General features: G+C 36.8%; 1 protein-coding gene, 1 non-coding gene and 2 pseudogenes across 2 annotated transcripts; all 4 read left to right on the top strand.

Annotated features, from left to right (window-relative positions):
* The first annotated feature begins 169 nt into the window (after window positions 1-169).
* Window positions 170-1,582, top strand: LOC142539025 (uncharacterized; annotated as a pseudogene).
* Window positions 1,583-12,721: 11,139 nt separating this feature from the next.
* Window positions 12,722-19,007, top strand: LOC142540761 (eukaryotic translation initiation factor-like; annotated as a pseudogene).
* LOC142541242 (small nucleolar RNA snoR103) lies at window positions 13,798-13,905 on the top strand. Its single transcript, XR_012819306.1, has one exon. It is a non-coding gene; the product is annotated as a small nucleolar RNA snoR103 (small nucleolar RNA).
* A 384-nt stretch (window positions 19,008-19,391) lies between the features above and the next one.
* Window positions 19,392-24,316, top strand: LOC142538488 (protein MULTIPOLAR SPINDLE 1-like). The gene is made up of 9 exons (XM_075643803.1): window positions 19,392-19,781; window positions 19,877-19,934; window positions 20,188-20,343; window positions 20,519-20,581; window positions 21,215-21,300; window positions 21,424-21,478; window positions 22,272-22,385; window positions 23,404-23,596; window positions 24,217-24,316. The coding sequence occupies exons 1-9, from the start codon at window positions 19,500-19,502 to the stop codon at window positions 24,314-24,316; spliced, it is 1,107 nt and encodes a 368-aa protein (XP_075499918.1). The 5' UTR covers window positions 19,392-19,499.
* The last annotated feature ends 124 nt before the right edge of the window (window positions 24,317-24,440 follow it).

The following is a 24,440-nucleotide window of genomic DNA, read 5'->3' as shown; positions in this document are numbered from 1 at the left end:
AAAAGTTTAGATAAAAATAAAATAATATTTAGTAAATTTCAAAAATTAAAAAAAAATAGACAAAGTATTGTGTTTATAAATAAATTAATACTCTAAATCCCTTAATATTGTTAATATATTGTATGTATAGATGATGATATAATTGTGATTTTCATTTGTACCTCACCAATATAACTCTCAACTTTTAATTTGATGGTAAGTATAGATAAGATGATATTTTATTCAATTATTTTAATAACCACCATATATTTTCACTTTTCTACTCCCTTCAGTTGTTTAATTTGGAAGAAATTGTGGTCGAAATTGCGTCCGAGGTTGGTGCTGTTCGATGTTTCCTTCAATGGTGTTTATTTGGATCCGTGACATGTTCGATAAAATGGTTGAACGACCAGAGTATGCAACTTTTATTTTTGGGTTTTATCATGCGTGTCTACACGTGTTAGGTGCATACATGGAAATCGGGCATTGCTTCTTAGATAGAAACGCAGATGCTGTAGAGTTCTGTCGCCACGAGTCGTTCTACAACGTGCTTGCGGCCTCCACTTATGTTCTTCAAGAGGGTGGTCGGCCTAGTCGATCAGTTTCCGTAACACTTTTTGATGTTGATGCCGATGCCGGGAAGCTTCAGCCGATACAGGTATTCATCTGAGAAGAAATGTGTGGCAAATGCATCAGTTCTCCATGTCTCTGTGCGTTGACTGGAATCCCTCTGCAACATCCATCGTAGTTGGACTTTGCCATGGGCCGGTCTTTATAATTTCCCTCCAGGATTCTGAGCTTAACATCTTACAAAAATGGAAAGCTCGTGAATTTGAACTGTGGGCCGCTTCTTTTGATATCCACCAACCAATGTTGGTGTACACAGGTTGGGATGAGTGCACATTTAGCTGTTGGGATTTAAGAAATGACCCTTCAAAAACAGTTTTACAGAACACCGAAGTTAACAAAATGGATAATTGTTGTATCGCCAAAAGCTCTAGTGACACTAATATTCTGCTTACCGGTAGTTATGATGAACAACTTAGGATATGGGATGTCAGATCAACATCAAAACCGGTAAGCGATTCTTTGATAGGCCTAGGTGGAGGAGTCTGGAGAATCAAGCACCATCCTTTTATATCCGACCTTGTTTTGGCGGCCTGTATGCACAATGGATTTGCGATTTTGAACATTAAAGACGATCAAGCCTAAGTGGTTGAAACTTATGAGAAGCTTGGTTCTCTTGCTTATGGAGCAGACTGGCAAAGCGGGGATTTATTTGTTGATGGGAAAAGGAAGAGTTCAGCAGTTGCAACTTGCTTGTTCTACGATCGGCTCGTTCGTGTATTGAGACCAGAAGGTGATATGTTTGTATGATTTACACTTCCTATATCTATTCATTGTGTGTACACTAATGACATTTAACTCCTACATGCCCTGTTAGTGCAATTCTATCAGTACCATTTTCGAGCAATTGTTTTAGTTGAAAAAGATTTTCTCGCACTTAGCTTAACAGATGAGTATTGTCCTCCTTTGTTTCTTCACATGGGATCAAGACCACCGATTTAAAACTGGGTTGGACTAGACTTAGTAGTGTTTGCAATCACTGAATTCATATTCACCCTAAAGAGGATCGATAAGTTGTCGCAAGCAATCAATCAAAGCTCTTTCTTTCTTTATTATAATATATAACTTTAATTCATCTCGGACCCTGAATCCCCCTTTCCTGAGAGCGTACCATAAGGACCGAAGCTTTGTAATTCTTGACTCTCTTAATCAATTAAGCTTTAACTAAGTAGAATGAAAAAATGTAAGGAAAAAGTGATAGACACACAAAAATTATTGTGCACATAAGCTTAGACATGACAAAATGGGTACTAGCAACTCGAGGCGAGGACTTTGAGGTTGGGCTTCAGAAATACTCGCGAATGTAAGAGTCTGGAAAGAGGCTATGGAACTAGGGGTCAGCTTTAGGTTATACCATCTTTGAAGAGATTTCATGTGAAGCTGCTACCTGATATGAGATTACTTGCTTGCTCTAGTTGAAGGAATTTGAGTGCTAATGTAGTGTTTCCTGGAGTCTACATACAATTTTCAAACATTTAATTGATTAAAAACTTGGAAGCAATTAAAATAAACTATTACAAACGTTATCTCTGTTGGATCTCGGTTTTCTACACGCCCAAACGCAGCGGAAGTTTTAAAATTTTAGTTTATTTTGACAATCAAAATAAGTTTTGCTTTGGGCGCTCGTATGATTTTATCATAAACATTCATAGGGTGTTAAAAGTTATACCTTTTGTGAATAAATCACTGGACTCCAACTAATCCGGTATAAACGGATTAGCTCTTGTTGATTTCCTACGAACTTTCTTCGATCTCCTAATCCGGTCCACGACTGGAATATTTGTTCCTCTTCTAAATTGCACAAGAAATTTAGAAGAACTTTTGCGTAGAGATTGAAAACGAGAGACGGCTCAAACCTTTTTTTTTCAAAAAATGGCCAAAAATATTTTGGAGGAATTTTTGATATTGCCATTCACGTGAATCACCAATTGGGAGACTTGGAGGCTAGGTCAATTTTTCCTTTTTTTTTCCTAAAAACAATAGCCTTGACCTAAATTCTATAATTAACATTAATGGGCTTGATTAATTAATTGTGCTAGTCCAACTAGTTTAATCAATTAATCAAAGTCCATTAATAAATTTAATTATTTAATATGTTGGACTTGTACTCCTACAAGCCCATTAAACATATTCCCATTATATTTAACTTAATATTTAATAAACTCAACTTTTAAGTTTAATAAATTAAATTAATTATAAATTCAACATTTGAATTTAATATTTAAATTATAAATTCAACTCCTTGAATTTATCACCTCCAAAATTTAATATTTAATAAACTCAACTTTTGAGTTTAATAAATTAAATTATCAAATTTTATAAATTCAACTCCTTGAATTTATTCTCTCCAAATTTCATAAATTCAACTCCTTGAATTTACTATATCATAAATTCAACTCCTTGAATTTATTTTCTCAAAATTTAATTATCATAAATTCAATTCCTTGAATTTACTATATTATAATATAAATTCAACTCATTGAATTTATTCTCTCAATGTTTTCTATAAATTCAACTCCTTGAATTTATTATCTCATAATATAAATTCAACTCCTTGAATTTATTCTCTCAACGGGAACAAACGATCCAGTGCTTGTGTGACCCTCAATGGTTCAGGGATACAGCTAGCCGTGGGTTCACAACTCCTTGTGATTCAGGACATAATCCTTTATTCGGGCTTACCCTTAATTTGCCCCATTCTATGTATCAACAATTGATCATGAGAATGTCAGAACTCATTTCTGATTGCACCCATCGGATCATGGTAAGAGCGTCTAGCAGCATCGCCCCATGATCCCCTAGGTATCACTGATAGTGCCTGCAAGAACCAGTAGATTATGATTAACGTACAGTACGGTCCCTTCATCTCATATATCCCGATCGAATCTGCAACCATTAGTTCATCGAGGGTTGCATAATAATTCGATAACTATGTGACAACTATAATAGTGGCATCGCGTGTACTATTGGAGAACTCCTTCTCCAACGTACATCTCATATTCTGGCCAGAGATTCCATGCACTATTATTACATCAGATCACATAGGATATCCACACCCGTAGATGAGCGGTGAATCCCCGACTACAATGCACTGGCTCCTATATGTGTCGCAACTGTACCCAACCTCGCCACCTGATGACTCTCCTGGAGCCGGTAAACGAGTCAAAGCACAGCCCTAGCATATAGAGCCTCAGTGTTGTCCCGGGTCGTAAGGACTAATGGTGTACAATCATAACCACGGACTTATCCTCTCGATGAATGATAACCACTTGGAAAGTCCGATGGAGGGTTGTTCGGTATAATCATCATATGACTACCCATCTGCATGTTTGGACATCTCTATGCCCTTACCAAGAAACGCAGTACACAACATCACAGATGCTAGTCTCGAGCTCAAGCGGCCTTTATCCCTGTTTTAGGCGGCTGAATCGACTAGGAACGAATTTAGAATATGCAGTGTTTACAAATGAGTTTCAACATCGAATTACGATTCATTTGTATTAAAGCATAATCAAGGACTTTATCTATGCTGTTTGCATGGGTATACAGATAAAGTATAACAAGACCATAAAAAGTTAAATTAAAATAAAGATTGTTTATTACACTTGAGTCAATAAATTTCCTAGCCAACCGTTGGCTTGCAGGGCATCTACTCTAACAATCTCCCACTTGCCTTAGAGCCAACTACCCATAACTTTAATCCCATTGCTTCGCGATGCTTCTCAAACAATGGTCCTGGCAAGGGCTATGTAAGTGGATCAGCAACATTATCTGCAGAGGGGACTCTTTCGACTGATATGTCTCATCTTCCCACAATCTCCCGTATGATGTGGAACTTCCTCAGTACATGTTTGGATCGCTGATGAGACCTTGGTTCCTTTGCTCGTGCAATGGCACCAGTGTTGTTCCAGTACAACGGGACTGGATCAACTCCATTAAGAATAACGCCCAACTCTTGGACAAAATTCCTCATCCAAACTACCTCTTTGGCTGAATCAGATGCAGCAATATATTCAGCTTCAGTGGTGGAATCCGCAACGGTGTCTTACTTGGAACTTTTCCAAGAGACAGCCGCACCATTAAGTATGAATACAAAGCCAGAGGTCGATTTCGAATCATCTACGTCACATTGGAAGCTAGAATCAGTGTAGCCTTCAAATTTCAATTCTCCACCCCATAGACCATGAACAAGTTCTTAGTCCTTCTCAAGTACTTAAGAATATCTTTCACGGCCTTCCAATACATTGGACCAGGGTTTGCCTGATATCTGCTTGTAACACTCAGAGCGTAAGCAACATCAGGACGTGTCTATATCACACTATACATGTTACTACCAATGGCTGACGCATATGAAATTCGTGTCATCATCTCTATCTCTTCATCAGTTTTGGGACACATTGCCTTAGATAGAGTAATACCATGACACATTGGTAAGTATCCTCTCTTGGACTCTTCCATAGAGAATCGTTTTATAATGGTATCGATATAGGTGGCTTGGGTGAGTTCGAGCATCCTATTTGATCTATCTCTATAGATTTGTATTCCCAATACGTAGGATGCTTCACCCATGTATTTCATGGAGAATTTACTGGATAACCATACTTTAGTTGATTGCAGTAATCCTACATCATTCCCAATGAGCATGATATCATCAACATAAAGTATTAGGAATGTCACTGCACTCCCACTAACTGTCTTGTACACACACGGTTCCTCAGGATTCTTAGCAAAACCAAACTCTTTGATAGTTCTATCAAATCTGAGGTTCCAACTCCTTGACTCCTGCTTGAGACTATATATTGATCTCTGAAGTTTTCATACCTTATGCTCACTTCCCACTTATGTGTATCCCTCAGGTTGAGACATATCAATCTCCTCTTTGATGTCTCCGTTGAGGAATGCAGTCTTTATATCCATTTGTCATATCTCATAGTCATACTATGCTGCTATGGCTAGTAGTATTCTAATGGACTTAAACATAGCAACTGATGAAAAAGTTTCCTCATAGTCAACTCCTTGCCATTGAGTATATCTTTTTGCAACCAGTCTTGCTTTGAAGGTCCCTACCTTCCCATCCGCCCCAAGCTTTCTTTTGTAGATCTATTTGCATCCTATGGGAACGATTCCCTCAGGTGGATCCACTAATGTCCAGACTTGGTTTGAATACATAGAGTCCATTTCTGACTGCATGGCTTCAAGCCATTTAGTTGAATCAGTATCAGATATTGCTTCTTTGAAATTCATTGGATCACATCCAACACAATGCTCATCGTGGCTTTGTTCATGAAGAAGCGTATATCTTGCAGGCGGTCTAATAACCCTATCAGACCTTCTAGGAGCTTGTACTTTAACTACTGGTTCTCGGAAATGGGTTAAACTTCTACAGTTGAGGGAGTATCTTGAATTTCTTCAAGTTCTATCATCTTGCCTTTTCTATCTAATAGAAATTCCTTTTCCAAAAAAGTGGCATTTCTTGAAACAAACACTTTTGCTTCATTGGGACGATAGAAATAATACCCAACAGAATTCTTTGGATATTCTGCAAAGTAGAACAAAGTGGATCTACTATCCAATTTGTCTCCCACTGTCTGCTTCACATAAGCAGGACATCCCTATATTCTCTCGTAAGAATATTTGGGAGTTTTTCCCATCCATATCTCATATGGTGTTTTATCAACTGCTTTAGCGTAGACATTATTCAACAACATTGCCGCAGTTTCAAGCGCAAAGCCCCAAAACGATGTAGGCAATTCAGTGAATCCCATCATGGATCGAACCATGTCCAACAAGGTTCGCTTATGACGTTCAGAAACACCATTCAATTGTGGTGTTGCTGGTGGAGTCCACTGTGAGAGAATCTCATTCTCTTTTTGATAACCCAAAAATTCAGCATTTAAGTATTCTCCACCTCGATCAGATCGAAGTGCCTTAATACTTCTTTCCAGCTGATTTTCTACTTCCGATCTGAACTCTTTGAACTTTTCAAATGCTTCAGATTTGTGTTTCATCAAATAAACGTACCCATACCTCGAATGGTCATTAGTAAATGTAATGAAGTAGGATTGCCCATATTTTGTGCTAACACTTAGCGGGCCACAAACGTCTGTGTGGATCAAATCCAGTAGACCATGTGCACGTTCCACGTTTCCATCGAATGGAGTCTTAGTCGTTTTTTCTTTTAGACAGAACTCACAAGTAAGTAGAGAATTTATGTTTGACAAGTCAAACATGCCTTCTCCCACTAGTTTGTGCATCCTTCTTTGGGAAATTTGACATAGTCTAGCATGCCATATTTGTGTGGGATTTGGATCATCTAATTTTCTTTTGTTTGCTGTTGAAATCATGTTTACTTGGACATTCACTTATCATTTCCAGAACATTTCTGGCACATATAATTCAATTTCTTATGTCCGGACTTCTTGCAGTGAAATAAATATGTTCTGACTTATCGGGCTTTGTGGGCCCTTTAAGTGTTCTTCGGAGTTTGCCTCTTATTGGGTTTGTTTTTCCTTGTGAGGGGCGGAACATTTCTTTCCCTTACCTTGTGGGTCATTTTTCGTCCGACGAAAGGCCCATTATAAAAATAACAATTTTTTCTTATTTTATGGTGATCTCATAAGTCATAAGCATATTGACTAGCTCTTCAAGGCTATCAAAATATCTTATTAAACTTGAAGTTCACCATAACCCCGTCAAATGAGGAATAGAAAGATAACAAATTGATGTTATCAACTAACTCGTTAGGAATCACATATTCCAGGCCCACCACATTTTCAATAATCCCAGTCATACGTACACCATGCTCATGGGCCAAAGCCCCATCTTGCATATGTGTGGTCATGAGCTCCTTGAAAATAATGTGTATCATTGTAGGAGTTTCATGCACCATGCAACTCTTGCATGTGTATTCGAATGTCAGCAACATCCAACATTTCCTCAAACTGTCCCTACAGTTCATTTGACATAGAAGCGAGCTTGTTACACTTTAGCTTGCATACTATGGTCTTACCCTCTTGCATGCTTTTTCAGTTCAACAGGACTGACATTTGTGTGTATGTCATTTTCTCCAAATTGAGAACAATTTCCCAACAAGTCTTGAAAATTAGATTCGGTTAGCTTGTTAATAACAAAATTAGATTATGTGACGAAATCGAAAAATATAATGATATGGAAACAGAATAATAGTTGTTGATTATTTTAAAATAATTTTAAGATATAAAATATGGATTTTATTTTATAAATCCCCCTCCCACTATTTTGACATTTCCACCACCCTCTGATGAAAAAGGGAAATCGCATTTCCTTAGTGGGCACGTAGAGTCCAATTAGCCAATTATAATCCCGAATAATATCAGCCAATTATAATTTCTAAAAGGTAGAGTCCAATTGCATCCCTATGCAACCTCCGCGTGTTTTGCCTCACGTTTAATAAGGACCCAATAATATGACGCCGTTTATTTTCACGTGTCAAACCAACCCATCAATAATGAATTGTAGTGGACGGTCGCCATGAGTTCCCCCAATAATATGAGCCGAAGTCATGGGAGTTCCACTCAATTCACATCATATGTCCGGTGGAAGTCACAGCTTTCCGGCGTACAGGCCTCCCCAATAATATGAGCCAGACACTGTCCGCGGGTAGCGATCAACATGCAACCACGGTTGATGGAAGGCAAGGAAAAATTAAACTCTTTTAATTTTTACTTTTTCGGTTTGATATAAATTTTGAATCTTATTCAAAATGAGGGATTTTAATTTCAAAAATTGTCTCATCATTTTAATTTAAAAATCGCGTGCCACGAGTTTGTATGTTTGCCGGATTCATGCAACTATATTTACTTAATAATATACATACATGCATACTACTATATATCGCATATATCATAATATGACATTCAACAATAAATAAGGATGATCGATCGCCAACACTATTAGATCCATGGGAGCCAAACATGGATCCAGGTCCAAAACCTAGGTGAATGCAGGGATGCAAATGCAACAATTACAAGAGCTTCCAATATTTTACATGTCTTCATCTTGATCATCGGGACCACCATCTTCCAGTCTTGATCTCCCACTATTTCTAATAATTACATTTAAATAGCCATGGCACATAAGGGATACATCTCATGGGGTGGGAACGGGCCATAAACCAGGCCCACTTTAATAATATCAAATATTAACAAAATGAACAAAACAGTAAAATATCCTAACATACACCTAACACATTGGTCAAGGCTCTCGATCATCCTTCATACATTTAATATCGAATATTAACATCAATTTAATTAAACAATTTAATTAATTGATAAATCATATATCTAATAATTTATCACTAACCACCACAAATATTAAAAAATTTAACAAATTAAATAAACCCCTTTATTTAATTTCCAATTAAATCAATAATAATTGATTTCTTGTAAAAACTCATTTTTACCATAAATAATTAAAATTATATTCTAATTATTTATTTTACAAGAAAATTATTAATTTTCAAAAATAAAAATTGAACCAATTTTCAAAAATTTCAATTTTACCCAAAAATTTGAAAAATCAGAAAATTGCACCCTAGGTCCAAACAATTCAAGCCCATTATCCAGAACGGTTCCCGAGACACTCCCGGGCAGCCGCCCGTGCTGCCCGCCCCGCTGCCCGAACGTTTCGGGCAGCAGCAGGGGGCCCTGTGCGCGGGGCGCGCACAGTTGCTCGGCGCGCGCGCGGCGTGCGGCCGCCGCGCGCTGGCTGCGCGTCTCTGCGCGCAGGCCGCGCGTCTTTGCGCGCACCCGTGCGCGACCCTACGCGCACGGGCTGCCCGGAACAGTTCCGGGCAGAAAGGAAAATAATTTTTTTTTTTGTTTTCTGGAAAAATAAAATTTTATGGTGCATCAATTTTCTGAAAAATTTTCTTGTGTGGTTATAAATAAATTATTCAATATCAAACCATACGCTTTAGAAAAAAACTTTGGCTCTGATACCACTGTTGGATCTCGGTTTTCTACACGCCCAAACGCAGCGGAAGTTTTAAAATTTTAGTTTATTTTGACAATCAAAATAAGTTTTGCTTTGGGCGCTCGTATGATTTTATCATAAACATTCATAGGGTGTTAAAAGTTATACCTTTTGTGAATAAATCACTGGACTCCAACTAATCCGGTATAAACGGATTAGCTTTTGTTGATTCCCTGCGAACTTTCTTCGATCTCCTAATCCGGTCCACGACTGGAATATTTGTTCCTCTTCTAAATTGCACTAGAAATTTAGAAGAACTTTTGCGTAGAGATTGAAAACGAGAGACGGCTCAAACCTTTTTTTTTCAAAAATGGCCAAAAATATTTTCGAGGAATTTTTGATATTGCCATTCACGTGAATCACCAATTGGGAGACTTGGAGGCTAGGTCAATTTTTCCTTTTTTTTTCCTAAAAACAATAGCCTTGACCTAAATTCCATAATTAACATTAATGAGCTTGATTAATTAATTGGGCTAGTCCAACTAGTTTAATCAATTAATCAAAGTCCATTAATAAATTTAATTATTTAATATGTTAGACTCGTACTCCTACAAGCCCATTAAATATATTCCCATTATATTTAATTTAATATTTAATAAACTCAACTTTTAAGTTTAATAAATTAAATTAATTATAAATTCAACATTTGAATTTAATATTTAAATTATAAATTCAACTCCTTGAATTTATCACCTCCAAAATTTAATATTTAATAAACCCAACTTTTGAGTTTAATAAATTAAATTATCAAATTTTATAAATTCAACTCCTTGAATTTATTCTCTCCAAATTTCATAAATTCAACTCCTTGAATTTACTATATCATAAATTCAACTCCTTGAATTTATTTTCTCAAAATTTAATTATCATAAATTCAATTCCTTGAATTTACTATATTATAATATAAATTCAACTCATTGAATTTATTCTCTCAATGTTTTCTATAAATTCAACTCCTTGAATTTATTATCTCATAATATAAATTCAACTCCTTGAATTTATTCTCTCAACGGGAACAAACGATCCAGTGCTTGTGTGACCCTCAATGGTTCAGGGATACAGCTAGCCGTGGGTTCACAACTCCTTGTGATTCAGGACATAATCCTTTATTCGGGCTTACCCTTAATTTGCCCCATTCTATGTATCAACAATTGATCATGAGAATGTCAGAACTCATTTCTGATTGCACCCATCGGATCATGGTAAGAGCGTCTAGCAGCATCGCCCCATGACCCCCTAGGTATCACTGATAGTGCCTGCAAGAACCAGTAGATTATGATTAACGTACAGTACGGTCCCTTCATCTCATATATCCCGATCGAATCTGCAACCATTAGTTCATCGAGGGTTGCATAATAATTCGATAACTATGTGACAACTATAATAGTGGCATCGCGTGTACTATTGGAGAACTCCTTCTCCAACGTACATCTCATATTCTGGCCAGAGATTCCATGCACTATTATTACATCAGATCACATAGGATATCCACACCCGTAGATGAGCGGTGAATCCCCGACTACAATGCACTGGCTCCTATATGTGTCGCAACTGTACCCAACCTCGCCACCTGATGACTCTCCTGGAGCCGGTAAACGAGTCAAAGCACAGCCCTAGCATATAGAGCCTCAGTGTTGTCCCGGGTCGTAAGGACTAATGGTGTACAATCATAACCACGGACTTATCCTCTCGATGAATGATAACCACTTGGAAAGTCCGATGGAGGGTTGTTCGGTATAATCATCATATGACTACCCATCTGCATGTTTGGACATCTCTATGCCCTTACCAAGAAACGCAGTACACAACATCACAGATGCTAGTCTCGAGCTCAAGCGACCTTTATCCCTGTTTTAGGCGGCTGAATCGACTAGGAACGAATTTAGAATATGCAGTGTTTACAAATGAGTTTCAACATCGAATTACGATTCATTTGTATTAAAGCATAATCAAGGACTTTATCTATGCTGTTTGCATGGGTATACAGATAAAGTATAACAAGACCATAAAAAGTTAAATTAAAATAAAGATTGTTTATTACACTTGAGTCAATAAATTCCTTAGCCAACCGTTGCCTTGCAGGACATCTACTCTAATAATCTCAGTGTATGAGAAAAACATTTCACCAGATACATCTAGAAATATACCTTTGGTTAACTTTACATTAAAATGACATTTTATTCTTGATGTTATGGACAAAATATTTAAGGACACATCATGTCCGATAATGATCAATTTCTTAAATTTAATGACGAGTTGAAATTTAAACTTGGATTTGATTAGAAGAAATATTATATAAATTTATTTTAAATAACGACATGTGAATGTATTTAAAATTTATAAAAATTTAAATTGGTTAAAAACAAAAAAAAATTCTTCACAAAACACACAAAAATTCGTTTATCTAAGTCATCTCCTTTCTTTAATAGTAATAGTAGTATCTATGTACAAACATTTTACTAAAAATACACCCTCTTGTGGGTCAAATGGGAACTCCATTGACATTATTTGGAACTCAAGCTACAAGATATGCTAAAAGCCTAAAACACAAACGTGCAGTTATAATTCATAAGAAAATTGGGAATGCAGATTTAGATTTGGATTCAAAGTTCACTTATAGATTTTTTACCCTTTTATTAATAATAATATCCAGATTTATCCAATAAAATATTTCACAATAAAAAGTACGTATTTTTATTTCAAAAAATATAACGTGCATTATAATGATGTCAATTGGCTATGAGGCGGTGTAAAGGATTCGGACATTAATATAAGAATAGGTCTGTTGTGAGACAGTCTCACGAATCTTTATCTGTGAGACGGGTCAACCCTACTGATATTCACAATAAAAAGTAATATTCTTAACATAAAAAACAATACTTTTTCGTAGATGACCCAGATAAGATATCTGTCTCACAAAATATAACTCGTGAGATCGTCTCACAAATTTTTTTTGCCTTGGTTATAAATGTCAACTCTATTATGGCCCAAAATTTTCCTAACCGAAGATGAAATTAGCACTAGAGACCCCCAAAAGGTGAAGTTCTTTTAAGTCCGAAACTATTTATAATTGAAGTTCAGGCCCCCAAATTTTAGCCCGATCATTCTTCACCCCCATAAATAAGGGTTTTTCTCTCTTTATCGGCTCGCCTTACATATAAGTACACTCTCCTTCCCCACGTTCGCAATTCGTCTCCTCCTCTTGTAGAGAGAGGAAACATAAATTTCTCTCCTTTTCTCTCCAATTTTTTCCTTATCTCCGATTTGTTCTATCTTCAAGATAACTAGGAAGATTTCCGATTTTCAGTTTGTGGTTGATTGGACGGCGAAGATTTCCGATTTGCGAGTTATGCAAGCTGATCAGACTGTTTTGAGCTTGAGACCAGGTGGTGGCACACGCGGCAGGCTATTTCTCTCGCGCTTCGATTCATCGACGGCACCGAGTTCTGATCTCCTACCGCTGCGTCCGCATGGTGGTACCGCTGCATCTTCACTCTCTTCTTTCAAGGTTGGATTTTGTTACGATTCTTTTTCAGATCCTGGGTTTTCTACTTGTCATGGATGTTCCTTTTTGAAAATATTATTGATTTGTCCTCGTGTCTGGATTGTTTGGATTGGGTGAGTATTGATTTCTTTATCATGCTTGTTTTCCTTGTGCTATGTATATGCAGAGCAATTTTGAAGTCCAATATGAGTTATTTGTCATTCTTAAGTGAAATTCATGAAAGCGGGTTATTGAAGGTGAATAAATCGATTCACTTGGTATTATGTCTTTATATGTATGTCATTTTTGGCTCTGTGTTGTGTATTTTGCATCGAAAATGTGCATTGATGCATGTGATTTCAGACACGTGTATATATATAGAATCTAAGTGTAACTAAAAACAAAAAATGTCATGAAGTTGTTGATCTATTTTGTTCTCGAATTTATGCCAATTCTGATAGTTTGAGCTAACCTTTTCCAGAAGTGTTCTCGGGGAAAGAAATATGCTATATGTAATTGTCCAGTGTTTGTGTGTAGCCCTTCTCTTTTTTCGACTCAGAGATATTTGAGCAAAGATCCTAAAACTGCCTTTTGACAAAATCAAGATCTGTACATTCATCTCGTTGCGTCCAAGTATAAAGGCGGGGTTCTTAATTTGAGTCTGTTGATGTGGACGTCCTAATTCTTGGCAGCGCACGTAAGGTGTGCAGTTGCTGTAAATATGGACGGAAAAGCAAATTATGTAGGATTTAGGTGGACATCCAATTAGCATCATGATGTCTATAAAGAACCTGCATATAATTGGCATCATAACATGATAATATGAATACTGTATCGACAAGATATTCAGCCTTTTGTTTGGCGTTTTGTAATCTACGGTGATTATAATTTGTATAAAATCACCCTTTTAACTACAATGTGCATGATTATATGGGTCATATCTCAGGTATTGGAAGAGTTTAAATTATCCCTGATAATCATAGTTCGGTTTTGGAATAATTTACAGTCCTAGTATTTCTGTAGTATTTTGGTATTTGTGAAAATACTTTTTGAGCAAATCTCTGCCTAAATTCGAAGATTACAACGATTCCAGTGAAATCTGATTTTAATTTAAATCATTAATCCATTTTTAAGTTGTTTTTTGCTTGCTTTTGTGCAATCGACCACTAAGACTGGCGAGTCTCAGTCTGAAGGCCGTGAGCGTATCCGCTACACCAGAGACCAGCTGTTGCAGCTAAGGGAGGTAATCTGCTTATCACTTCTAGTGATTTTTTGTCATATTATCTTGCGTATTTAGGTTTTTGTGCCTTGTTCTTTTACCGACAAGAAATCTATTAATTTTGTTGTTTTATCTGTAAATATTTTGGTTTGCTCACAATTTTTTTTAATAGCTTTATAACTCTTTAGTGGGTTAGTTCATGTTTTTGATATATTTAGTGAAATATGCATGATTTCTTAGCTGAATCTACATATACTTTGTTATATGGTAAGTTTACTCAGATAACATAATGAATTGGCAATTATCCATTAATCAACGATTTTTAAGTTAGAAGTACTTAGAATGTCCTTATGCAATGAATTTATAGAGGTTATGCTGTAATTTTATTATATTTTTTGAGTTATCACCTATTTACCTATTTGAAACCAGCTAGCTCAAATTGCCCGCCCTTGTCATGTGTGTTGCATTGAAGTCATCCGGCCTTTTGAATTCTCTCTTATACTTTCCTGGCTGTTGGCAGTCACTGTGTCAATTTGCCATGACTTGATTACCTTTTCGTAGGTGGTCGACATCCCTGCAGATATTTTAATAGTCAAACAAGAGGTTGAAAACCGAATTTTTTGGTACAGAGCCAATCTGGGGTCATGGTGAAAACAATGTAAGTTCATGTCTTACCATAAACATGATACTTATTTCTCACTTTAGTTGACTCTATACGTCCTGTTACCCTATCGGTTGGACATTAATGTATCTAGAATGGTGTATAGTTTGTTTGAGTTGATTAAGGTTAGAGCTGATTTAGGCCATCATCTGTTCAATATTTTATGTAAGTTCATGTCTTACCGAAAACATGATAATTTATTCTCGCTTTAGTTGACTCTATACGTCCTGTTACCCTATCGGTTGGACATTAATGTATCTAGAACGGTGTACAGGTTGTTAGAGTTGATTTAGGCCATCAACTGTTCAATATTTTGTCTTTGGGGTTTTGTCTTATTTTAATAACAATGTAACAGGAAGTACCTTCCTTTTGTAGCTTCAAAATATGGTTCAGAGTAACTATTCTAAGCCGGACACTCGTGACTGGCGTGATCATTCTGCACAATTTACTGTGCCTGCAGAGGAGAGATCCCGGGGAAGCAGTAAGGGACAGAGAATTTGGGCAGATTGGCCCTAGGCTACAGGATATAAACCTAAACAATAAGCAAGAGCAGCTGAGCACACAGTTTGGAACATTACAAATTTCTTCCAACCAAGGGGTATTCCATTTTTGTTTTGTTTTGGTTTTGTCCTGCATGATATGTCATTATATCTGTTTTGAGAACCTATTTCAATTATGATAGGCTATTCTTTCACTGTTTCATGTGTATTAAGGTTCAAGGTGCATGTGAGTATAAAATCCAATCTACAACCTAAAATTCTGATTGCCCTAGCTATCTAGCCTTATAAGAGTTTCGAACTTGCGGATTTGGTGATTTGCCATTGTTTATAATAGCTTGTGGTTATTGACTCATCATCATGTTATTTTTGCTTCTAAAAAATGATTGTGTTGTGTAACAGGTTGCACCTACTTTAGATAAGGCTGAGGTACCTTGGTCTGTTCGAAGAGGGAATCTTTCTGAAAAAAGACACTGTTTTGAAACAGTGAAGGGGTACTACTGTTCACTTCCGCTAAATTTTGATTCAAACAAAGTGACTATATTTGAGTATTATATTAGTTTTTTTTATTTTTATTTGGAGGTTTGTGCTGGTTTAGTTCTTCACGTCCTTAATATTTACTGGTGTGTTTACTGTCGAGTGTGTATCACTCGACATTATTGTATTTGGGGTTTCAAATTTCTGCTACCGCCACTGGCATTATATTATGTTCACATGGTGAAAGTGGCAGAAATTTTGTAATTTGTTGGTGACTGGATAGTTGCACTGGTGATATCTTTCTGCACCTGAGTTCCAATATAGAGTACTTCAAAACTGGCTGCTTAATGTCATGAGTTTCTTGCAGCATACTGAACAAGTTGACGCCCGAGAAGTTCGATGTTCTGAAGGGCCAACTGATTAATTCTGGGATTACAACAGCTGATATTTTGAAGGTACACGACGTTGCAAATTTAATATAGAAGTAGGTTTTATAAAAATATTCTAGTTTTCTTGGTACAAGTGCTCTACTCCCTATCTCAAATTTTATTCATTTTCACACTTTTGAGCCTGTATTCTTTTTTCTACCGCAGGGAGTTATCTCCTTGATATTTGACAAGGCTGTGCTGGAGCCCACATTTTGCCCTATGTATGCATTGTTGTGCTCGGATCTGAATGAAAAGCTTCCTCCATTTCCATCAGACGAGCCTGGTGGTAGAGAAATTACATTTAAGCGAGTTCTCTTAAATATCTGCCAGGAGGCATTCGAAGGTGCTGGCAAATTAAGGGAAGAACTCCAGCAGATGACTGCTCCTGTCCAGGAGTTAGAGCGAAGAAATAAAGAAAGGTTAATCAAACTTCGAACCCTTGGAAACATCCGTCTGATTGGTGAACCTTTTAAAGCAGAAAGATGATCCCTGAGAAGATTGTTCATCATATTGTTCTGGTTCTCTCTCTCTCCCTCCCCTCCATCCCTCTGTGTGTGTGTGTGTGTGTGTGTACACACACCCACACCCCCCCCCCCACACCCCCCCCCCCCCCCCCTCTTCTCCCTCTTTCTGTGTCTATGCATCACTTCATATCTTTATATATGTTTCCATGATTTTCTATTAATTTTTACCCATTTATCTATGTTATTGTGTATCATCTCTTTTACCTCTATATTTCTTTTGTGCTTCAATTTATTTGTATTTTATCAGCAACTACTTGGTCTGATAGCTTTGGGCTTTTTCACAGGAACTCTTGGGATCTGATACCAAGAGTTGTCCAGAAGAGGAGAATGTTGAGGCCATATGTCAGTTCTTTAACACCATTGGTAAACAGCTTGATGAAATCCTAAATCTAAGCGTATCAATGACATGTATTTCAATCGCTGGAAGGAACTGTCAACAAATCCTCGGTTGGCCGCAAGAATGAGGTTTATGGTTCGTAATGTGCTAGATCTGCGGGCTAATAATTGGGTTCCAAGGCGGGAAGAGGTAACCCATTATCTTATTTTTACTATCGTTCTCCATGTTTTTTCCTTCGAAATATTGTTATCTGGTTTTCTGTTCTGACTTATTAGGTGAAAGCCAAAACCATCACGGAGATCCATACAGAAGCTGAGAAGAATGTGGGGCTACGTCCAGGTGCTACTGCTAGCATTAGAATAGTCGGGTAATTGCTTCTGTCCCTCAAGGGAATATCAGTCCCAGTGGCTTCCCCATGAACCTGCCTGGTTCAGGTGGTATGATGCCTGGCATGCCTGGAACAAGGAAAATGCCTGGAATGCCTGGCATGGATAATGATAATTGGGAAGTTCTGAGATCTCGATCTATGCCAAGAGGTGATGGCTCGAACATCCAGAATGCTGGTCGTGTTCAACCGCCACTAATAGGTAAATCGCCTGCGGTTAACCAGCAGTTTCTACCTCAAGGTGATGGTGGTGGTTTAATGAGTGGCAGAAAAAGTGCCCTCTTGCAAGGTAGCGGTAGTGCACTTCCTCGGGCAGCCAACTATAGTGGATATTCCACGGAATCAGCTTCTCAAGTGCCTACCTCATATGGTCAGGCTCAGGTTCCAAAGGCAACTACTGTTCCAGTTACTGACAAGCCATTGGCCCCGGTTGCAAGGTTGAATCCAGGTGATCTTAAGAGGAAAATAACCTCGATTCTAGAGGAATATTTAGCATCAAACTTTTGGATGAAGCCTTGCAATGTGTGGAGAATTGCAGTCACCTTCATATCATTCTGAGGTAGTCAGAGAGGCCATCTCCCAAGGTTTGGAGAAAAGCCCACCTTGCGTTGAACTTGTCTCAAAACTTTTGGAACACTTGCTGGCAAAGAAGGTTATCAACGAGACCGATACTGCTACTGTGTCTTGCATATGCGGTGCTACTGGATGACCTCGCAATTGATTTACCCAAAGCCCCGGCTAATTTTGGTGAAATTATTGGGAAAAATTATAGCCGGCGGATTGGACTTCAATTCGCTGAAAGAGATTCTGACAAAGGTTGGTGATAATTTTTTCCAAAAAGACATATTTATGGCTACAATAAAGGCTGTTAGCTCCGACCGGATTGGTATGAAGATAATGGATTCACAGGCACCTGTTATTGCTGCGTGTGAGAGCCTATTTTAGTGCTCACTCATCCTGCAGGAGTAATCTGTAACCTCGTAAAATGGATGTGCTCATTCTTCTCCTGCATTGCTGCGGTTTTTTGGTCTGTGAATTATGCCATGCTATGCGTGTCAACAATGTCATTTCTTGACTAGTTAGTGTGGAGCCATGGAGAATGAGGTGATGGGTGATGGATGGGATGTGTACTTTTATTCAGGCCGTAGTAGTGTGTTCATTAGTGGGGAAAACTTGGAATATGATAAATTTTGGTTCTCTCGAGTTGTTTTGTTTTGTTTTGTTTTTCATTAGTTTTTTATTTAATTATTTTTTTGACTTGTTAAATTAGGGTAAATCGGGATAATAATTCGACTTGCACCATTTTAAAAGAGAGACGTTTGTTCCATTTTCTTGTAAGGACTATTTAATTGATGGGAGTTATCTGTCTTTTATGCACGCGGTCTATATTTTGATCATGTATCAATTGTTTTTTTATCATTTAAAATGAACACATGAAAACATCTTTTCTTTCATCAGAAGAGATAGTACAGGAATTATGGTAAATTTGTCGTCTAATTACGTCTACTCTTTCCTATATTTTATAGCTCATGTCTGCGGGTTTCCATTTCTATGTTCTATTTTGAGTTTCTAGCATATTTCTCCATCTTTATTTATACATTTAAATTAAATCTATTAAAAAAAGATGCGACAAATAATTTTTATTTCAATCGCTTGTTCAATTGTTTAAAAATTATTAAATAGATTGACAAGATTTACACAGGGAGGATCATGTACATGGATGGACAATTTGACCGTGGTTATTCTCCTGTGGGCCTTAAATTACTCTTTAACATTTGTTTATCATATTACCCTCTCAAATTTAAGTCGCCCACCGATACAGACATTTGAAGCCCAAAGGGCCACCATGAATAATTCTATGGGCCATTGATGTGGCCCATTGAACATAACACGTGCTCGCATACAAATTTACTGGCCGCCACTTCTTCAAATCATTCCCGCGATGTGAACTATCTCATATCAATCAGGAAGATGGAGAATCCGCCGAAGCAAGATAAATGCGATTTGAATCCTCGAATGAAACTCGCTATGGCAATCGCCATTCTCAATTCCCGACGCCATCCTTCTTCTGTTGCTACTGCTAATAAAGTTCAGTCTCAAACTTCTTGCAGCAATGTCTCTGAATCAGACGCAATCAAATGGAAACGAAAGGTTGCCACTCTTAATTTTCGTTTTGTTTTTTGTAAACTATCTCTTTATGTGTCGTGCGAGTGATCACTCTCTTTTTTCTTCTTGGAAAAGTTTAGTCTAAACAGCGGAAAGAGGAAATTATGAGGCTTAAGGAAGATCTCAAACTTGCTGAAGGTTAGCTCTCTATTTGTCTCTTTCTCTCTCTCTAGGGATAAGGTGCGACTGTGAAATCGAGCAGTGTTCTTGTTGTTTTATGATGTATACTTCTCAAATGTCTCTTAATGTACTTTTTTTGTGTTACTATTTTTGAATTTTCATAAAAGGAATGCTGAAACATTTGAAGGCAGAAAATAATATTATGATGAAGTTTTCAGATTTTTATTTGTTAACGATACGTTCGTAACACTAAATTAGTTTTTAACGTTAGATGGGATGCATCATGATGTCTTTCCGGAAAACATGATGTGCAAATGCTATTTCTTCGATGATTTGGGGGATAGTAGTCCTAAGAATACTACAAACGGAGCTGGATCTGATCAGAAGAGATTCGGTGATGTACTTCAGCGGAGATTTCTTAGACAAGGTTGTTCCTCACCTATGTTTATAAATCACATCAAATCCATCGATTTGAAACCTTTCAACTAGAACCTTGAAGTGTTTGTCTTTATTCTTGTTTTTTAACCAGGTAGCGATTTTATTTCTTCTTACTGTTCGTTGACAGAGTTATAAAAACAGTTCATTTTGGGTTCTAATTGCAGTGAGATTAAGTGAACGGAAGAGGAAAAGAGATGATTGCTCATCAGAGAGATCATGCATCTCAGGTGAAACTTTTTCATAAATTTATTCAAGTACTGGAACTAAGTTGTGTTTTGACCATTGAAATGTTGCTGATAAATTGGATTTGAACCTTTTTTAATTTAATTATCAAGGTCACCTTTGGAAAAGGGGAAGTTAAAAATGAGCATTCTCTCAGGTGACTTAAGACAAGTATGTTAAAGTTAAACATAGATTTCATGAAAGAAACGTGAATTTGGCTAAAAATAGGAGAAGTTTGTTTTTCCATGATGCTGTATGAATGAGACTAGCACAATAAGTGCAACACGAGTAATTCTCATTCCTATAAAAAATTTACCTAAAAGTTTTCCTGTCGCTTCAAAATACAGCACGACAATACTAGATATCCATGTATCAGCATCCGTAAACAGGCCAAACATTTCACGTCCATAAATTTGAGGTGGCTCTCAGAAATATGTTCGAACTCCAAGATCATATCGAGATGCACGTAAAATATCTCTGATATCTGTGGGTGTGTGGAAGAATTAAAAAGGAAAACATGGTTTATCACAGTGACAGAAGTGCAAGTTGGTTGATGTTTTTCTTCTTTGACACTGGTGAAATTTTGTTTCTTAGTTTGAGTTTATTGTGCCTTATTGCTTTACTATTGTCCTTAGCAGATTTTTTCAGTGAAAATAAAATGGAGCAACTGAGAGCTTCGGTAGATTTTCTTGTGGAGCTTTGTGAGAATTCCTCTGTGGCCAGAGTGTGTTGCTTTATCCTTTCTTCCCACCATGGTTTCATCAAATTAAAGTTGATAAAATTTACTATTTCACCAGTCATAGTTCATCACTTTAGACTTTTATTCAGGCTTCCATATGTTTTGCAGGTAGAGGAGGGAAATTTTAAGAATTGGTCTCACCAAGCTGTTGACTTTATTCTTGGTACAATTTTTCATTATTTTCCTTCCTCCTATAAGCATGCCAAAGCTATACTTAAAATACCACCAGTGCTGGTGAATGGCCTTCCTATATTTGGCAAAAGAAAAGGTATTCCAAGTGCCAAGGATGTGAAGTAGACGTGCTCAATAGTCACACCTGTTTCTTTGTGTGCATTAGGTAGTTTCTGGGATGAGAAGGTGGCATATCAGTTTTAGAGGAGATTATCACATTCTACTTCCTTTTATTTACTTATGTCTTCTTGTTTCCTTGAGAAACCATAGAGAAGTTCATCATCTTTTCTTCCAAATCTTGAAAATGTGACAGTTAACAGGAATGTAGAAACCCACTATAAAGTTTTCTAAAAAAAGAATAATCAAGTTTTCATTTTGGAACATACACAAACTTTTCATTTTCTAGTTAGTATGAACTATCCCTGCTCAAAACCACAGTGATTTGAAGTATATTAATTTTCACCACTTTTTCGATACTCATACTACATTTCTGGAAAAATATCTAAATTTAATGTCTTCACTCCATTCTAACATTAACTTCCAATTCAAACCAAGCAATTAACAATTAATATGTCAGTGGAAAGACTAAATAACTATTTGCCTAGGTTAATCTGATACCATTGCTTGCCTAGAGAGGAGCAGCTTGCTCAATGGCATTTCTAACTCATGTGAGATTAGTTTTCATGGCATGTGATCTTATAATATCTTTTTTCTTCGATAGAACGGTTGAAAAATATTTGTTATAACCTGTAATTTGTCTAATGTTATTTTCTGGTTCTATGAAGCCACACTTGAAGCTCTATCATCAAAAGGAAATATTGACGAGACTGTTGATAGCATTGTTAGTAGCTTAGTCCTGCGTTTGACACGAAGGATGTGCGATGGGTCACTAGGAGATGGTAATGGGTTGATCGTGTATCTGTTTGAAGTTTTTCTTGCCTTCATTGCTATGTTGGCTCATTGTTGTTATTTATGCAAATTTTGCTTTCTTGGATTGAGTTGTGTCAGTGATAACCTTTTGATTTACTTTTAGTTTACTGGTGGATTTGGGTTTCAAGTAGGCCATAAATTGGATGTATTTTCCACTGATGTTTCCAACTTTACTCAATTCTCTTTCACGCAAAACATGTCTGGTGCTCCATACTTTTACAAATTTACTCCTCCTGCAGACTGTTTCCTCATAACTCCTCATATATGTTTTGTGACTCGTGACTTATTTGATTCACTAGAAAGAGTTCTAAGACCATGTATATGCCCAAAATTACTGTATTTTATGGCAAGAGATATGCTTAACTGCTTCTTAGTTCAAGTTATAGACTCAATGAGCTTGAAACAACCTGAATGTTCTGCTTGAATATGAAATTTCAAGGCCTGGATCATTCTGTCTTAATTGGCAAGTGGCTGAGAACAACTTGAGATTCCATTCTTCTTCAGAAGAATCCAGCTGTATGTACCTGAAGTTAGCCAAGATAATAATTTTATAATGTCCGTGGATGCTATGACGGTCAAACATCTGAATTGAACAAGGGATAAGCAAGATGGTTGTATTAAACAAAAGTTTCAGGTCTAAAGGCCTGTTCTAGACAAAATAGATGAAGCAAAACACAAGAATTAAGATTTGGATTATAACCACATCCATACATCTTTAATTTCAGAATATTTAGAAGAATTTGCAGGAATGGTATTTCAAGATCTACTTCAATTAATCAGGATGCTTTAATCTGCAGCTATTTAACGTTGAGCAACCTCTGTTAGTAACATAATGAACTAGGCTTTGGCTTCTGAGCATGCCTTTGATGCCGTGTATTCCTAAAAGAAATTAAAAAGAATGCTGTAATGCCCAAATTTGAGCATCTTTATTGGAGAGTTAGTTCAACTTAATTTCCAGTTTAAAATTGTTTTTCTTTTCCTTTTCAGAGTCCCGTCATTGTCAAAATAATCTCCAGTTTTATATTCAGCATTTATTGCGTAAGCTTGGAACCGATCCTTATGTTGGCCAACGCGTGATCCTTTCAGTTTCTCAGAGAATTTCTCTAGTTGCAGAAATTTTACTCTTCATGGATCCATTTGATCGTGCCTTCCCCAAAATGCATAATTGCCTGTACATAATGTAAGTGTTAGAATTCACATAATATTTACGAGTATCGGCATAAATAACTCGTATGGCTGCTTTAGCTCCAGAATCTGTTTTCCTCTATTTAGTACATGCTGTTTTTTGAAAGCAAGAAAACCATGTTGTTCAATTAGAAACATAGTTATTTAAAGTGCACCAGGCACATGCCTAGTTTCACAGCATAGCAAGGCACAACTGCTGCATCTACGTGTAAACCAGTGCTTAGCTTTTAGTATAGCACATGCTTCAAATGATGTTATTGTATATTCAGTGGCATGCAACATAATAGTCACTTAATATTACTTGTACACATCAATTTTGTTTTATTGTTGTTAATAGTTTGTAGAGTACAGACCACATCTCAAGCAACAAAAATTTCACAGGGCCCCAAGGTACTTGGACGATTTGGTTGCATTTGGAACTCGAACAGCTATTTCTTAGAATAAATTTCTGCACATCTTTCTTTTGGCTTTCTATGCTACAAAATTAGAGCATTTGAATTTGATGTTTTTGTAGCTTAGTTACCATTTTTCATGCATATCGTAGACTACTTATGGTTTTCTATTTCCCAATGAAATTTCTCGAGTGTCATTGATGAGAAATTATGGCGATGACAGGTTCGAGCTCATTGAGTTTTTGATTTCAGACTGTTTAATTTCTTGGTCAACCGGTCAAGAATTTGATTTAAGTAAGTGTTTTCTTGAATCAATTTTATAATCATCAATATTTTATCATATTAAGTGATTTATTCTTCTCTTCACACAATTGCTAGCATCATGATATGTTAACTCATGCATGTGTCAATTTATTACATATGAATAACATATGAATGCATCATTTG

Source organism: Primulina tabacum, chromosome 3 (genome assembly GCF_025594145.1).
Source record: "Primulina tabacum isolate GXHZ01 chromosome 3, ASM2559414v2, whole genome shotgun sequence".
Lineage (NCBI taxonomy): Eukaryota > Viridiplantae > Streptophyta > Magnoliopsida > Lamiales > Gesneriaceae > Primulina > Primulina tabacum.
The sequence above is the reverse complement of the archived record's forward strand: the minus strand, read 5'-3'. Positions and strand labels throughout refer to the sequence as shown.